Genomic DNA, 2,428 nt, shown 5'->3' with positions numbered 1-2,428 from the left:
TAAGCACTCACCTGTACTAACCGCTTACATATACTAAGCACTCACCTGTACTAACCGCTTGCATATAATAAGCACTCACCTGTACCGAATGCGATCATCTCCTCTCTCTTGATGAAGCTGCGCCGATCGCTGCTGAGAAATCTCTCGGGTCGCAGCTGCTCGGGCTGAGGCCACAGCTGCCCGTCGCCTAGCACTGTGCGTAGGTTGGCCATCACGCACGTGTCTGCTGGTACGTGCCAGCCGCGAAACACCGTGTCGCGCGTCACGCGATGAGGGGGCACGATCGGCACTGAAAGAAGAGAAGCGGCCGTCGTTGCTTACGAATGGGTTGTTGTTACTCTCGCTGGCCTGCTCTTCGCTTTGAGATAGAGGAGTGTCGGCAAGCGACTGTCGGTAGTGTAGAGAGAGTGGGGAAGAGACAGAGGGACAGAGATAGGCAGGCAGGGAGGCAGACGGACATACAGACAGACAGAGAGGCAGACAGGCAGGGAGACAGACAGGCAGGCACGCTGGCTGGCAGACAGACAGACAGATCCACGCGCATGTGCGCACACGCTCCCGCACGTCCGTAAGAGGAGAAGAAATAAGAAGTAAAAAGACGACGAAGAAGAATAAGTGGAGGAGGAAGAAGAAGAAGAAGAAGAAGAAGAAGAAGAAGAAGAAGACGATTATTAAGAAGTCTGCACTATGTTCAAGTCCGGGGGGATGGCGTTACCTATGTTTGCTAGGCGCTGCATTTCCGTGATGGCCGCCTCGGTGTAGGGCATGTTGGCGCGGTCACTCATGCTGGGCAGACGACCGTGCCCGACGATGCTGTCAATCTCCTCTTGCACCTACAATCAATTACATTCACCTCTAGTAAGTGTATAACTAGTTTCGGTCCACTCAATTATAGTAGATTAGTAGTGTTGTAGTTGCAGCTGTAGTTGTGTTGCGTTGTATTGTTGTGTTGTTTTGTGTTGCGTTGTGTTGCGATGTGCCGTATCGTGTTAGGTTGCGTTTGGTTGGGTTGCATTGTGCTGTGCTGTGCTGTATTGTGTTGTATTGTGTCGTTTTGTGTTGCGGTGTGTCTGGTTTGGTTCCGTTTGGTTGTGTTGGGTATGGTTGTGTTATGTTGGTTTATACCAAAAGATTTTGCCCTAACAATTTTTGTAATCTACTGCTATATTTGGCAGAATATTGGGCCGGCCATAACATCGGATTATATAAACTATCCAGGTATATTTTATTGGTGCATGTGAGTCTCCATACTTTTCTAGGCGTGCGTGAGCTCTGCAGTTATGGGTGTGATGTCAAGATTTAATGGCGCCGTTGAAGAGCGCGACTAGGATAACGTGTTCGAATGAATTCGTCTGCGCAGTGGGATCGTGTCCGCGTCTTTAACCGTGGTACGATTCGTCGTGAAGTGAACGAATTCTCTCGTAGTGCATGCGAAATTGATACCGGACTTCGATAACCGCTGACATTCGCCAACCGCATGCATGCACTCGCGAGGAGAAAGAAGCAGATGCTAAACGAAGGCAACATTCGAGCCTCGCATTGCCGACAGGGCGTCTGCGAGCGACCTACCTTGGCTTGCACGTGCGGGTGGTGCAGCATGAAGAGCATGAACCAGTAGAGCGTGTTCGATGTCGTCTCAGTGCCAGCCAGAAACAGATCGTGGATGCCCTTCACCAGCTCATTGTCTGTGCGACGCGCGCGACGAAGAAAACACGATATCATCGTTAGCGACAGCTTGCGTGCGATCGCCGCTCGACTCCGGTGCGCGCGTGCTTTGATGCTAGTCATTTTCAGAGTGTCGCATGTCTCGTGTTGGCCTCGATGGAGGAGCACGCGTGAGGATATATATTGGCTTTGCTTTCGTAGGGGGTATTATCGCTGGTCTTAGTACACCGCGAGAAGATTTTTGCGTGTACATTTCCGGGACCGAGGAGCATTATATCAGGGGTTCATGATATGATTACTACAGGAGTTGTACATCTATATACAGTATCATGTATATTACTCGTGATTATATGGATGCCGTTTTGCCGCGAGGACACGTGCGCAAGCCTAGATCAGGATCTCCGCGAATTACAAGAGCGCAGCTGATTTTGGAATGTAAATATAGTGTATAAGTACATTTTTGTATGCGTGCGTGCATATATGTGTGTGTTGTACAAGAGTGCGTGCGCGTGTGTGTATGCGCGCGCGTATAATTTTTAGCGAAGGCGTGCGTGCGTGTGGATGCGCGTGCGTGTTTATAACATTTGTGAATGCGTGCGTATGTGTACGCGTGCGAGTATGTGCGCGTTTGTGCGCGTGTAACTGTGTGCATGCGTGCGCGTGTGCGCGCGTGCGAGTAGGTGTGCGCGCGTGTATACACGTATTTTCGTGTGTGTGTGTGTGTGTGTGTGTGTGTGTGTGTGTGTGTGTGTGTGTGTGTGTG

At 50.5% G+C, this 2,428-nt stretch overlaps 1 protein-coding gene across 1 annotated transcript in view; it reads right to left on the bottom strand.

Annotated features, from left to right (window-relative positions):
• LOC106821071 (cytochrome P450 2J5-like) overlaps positions 1-2,428 on the bottom strand; it is an 11,741-nt gene that overhangs the window by 4,353 nt on the left and 4,960 nt on the right. The window contains exons 5-7 of the mRNA XM_014825715.1: positions 1,570-1,685; positions 716-833; positions 80-289 (exon numbers count right to left, since the gene is read on the bottom strand). Of these exons, the coding sequence (XP_014681201.1) occupies positions 80-289; positions 716-833; positions 1,570-1,685 (444 nt within the window). The remainder of the gene's footprint in view (positions 1-79; positions 290-715; positions 834-1,569; positions 1,686-2,428) is intronic.

The sequence above is a fragment of the Priapulus caudatus genome, unplaced genomic scaffold (genome assembly GCF_000485595.1).
Source record: "Priapulus caudatus unplaced genomic scaffold, Priapulus_caudatus-5.0.1 Scaffold58, whole genome shotgun sequence".
Lineage (NCBI taxonomy): Eukaryota > Metazoa > Priapulida > Priapulimorpha > Priapulimorphida > Priapulidae > Priapulus > Priapulus caudatus.
The sequence above is the reverse complement of the archived record's forward strand: the minus strand, read 5'-3'. Positions and strand labels throughout refer to the sequence as shown.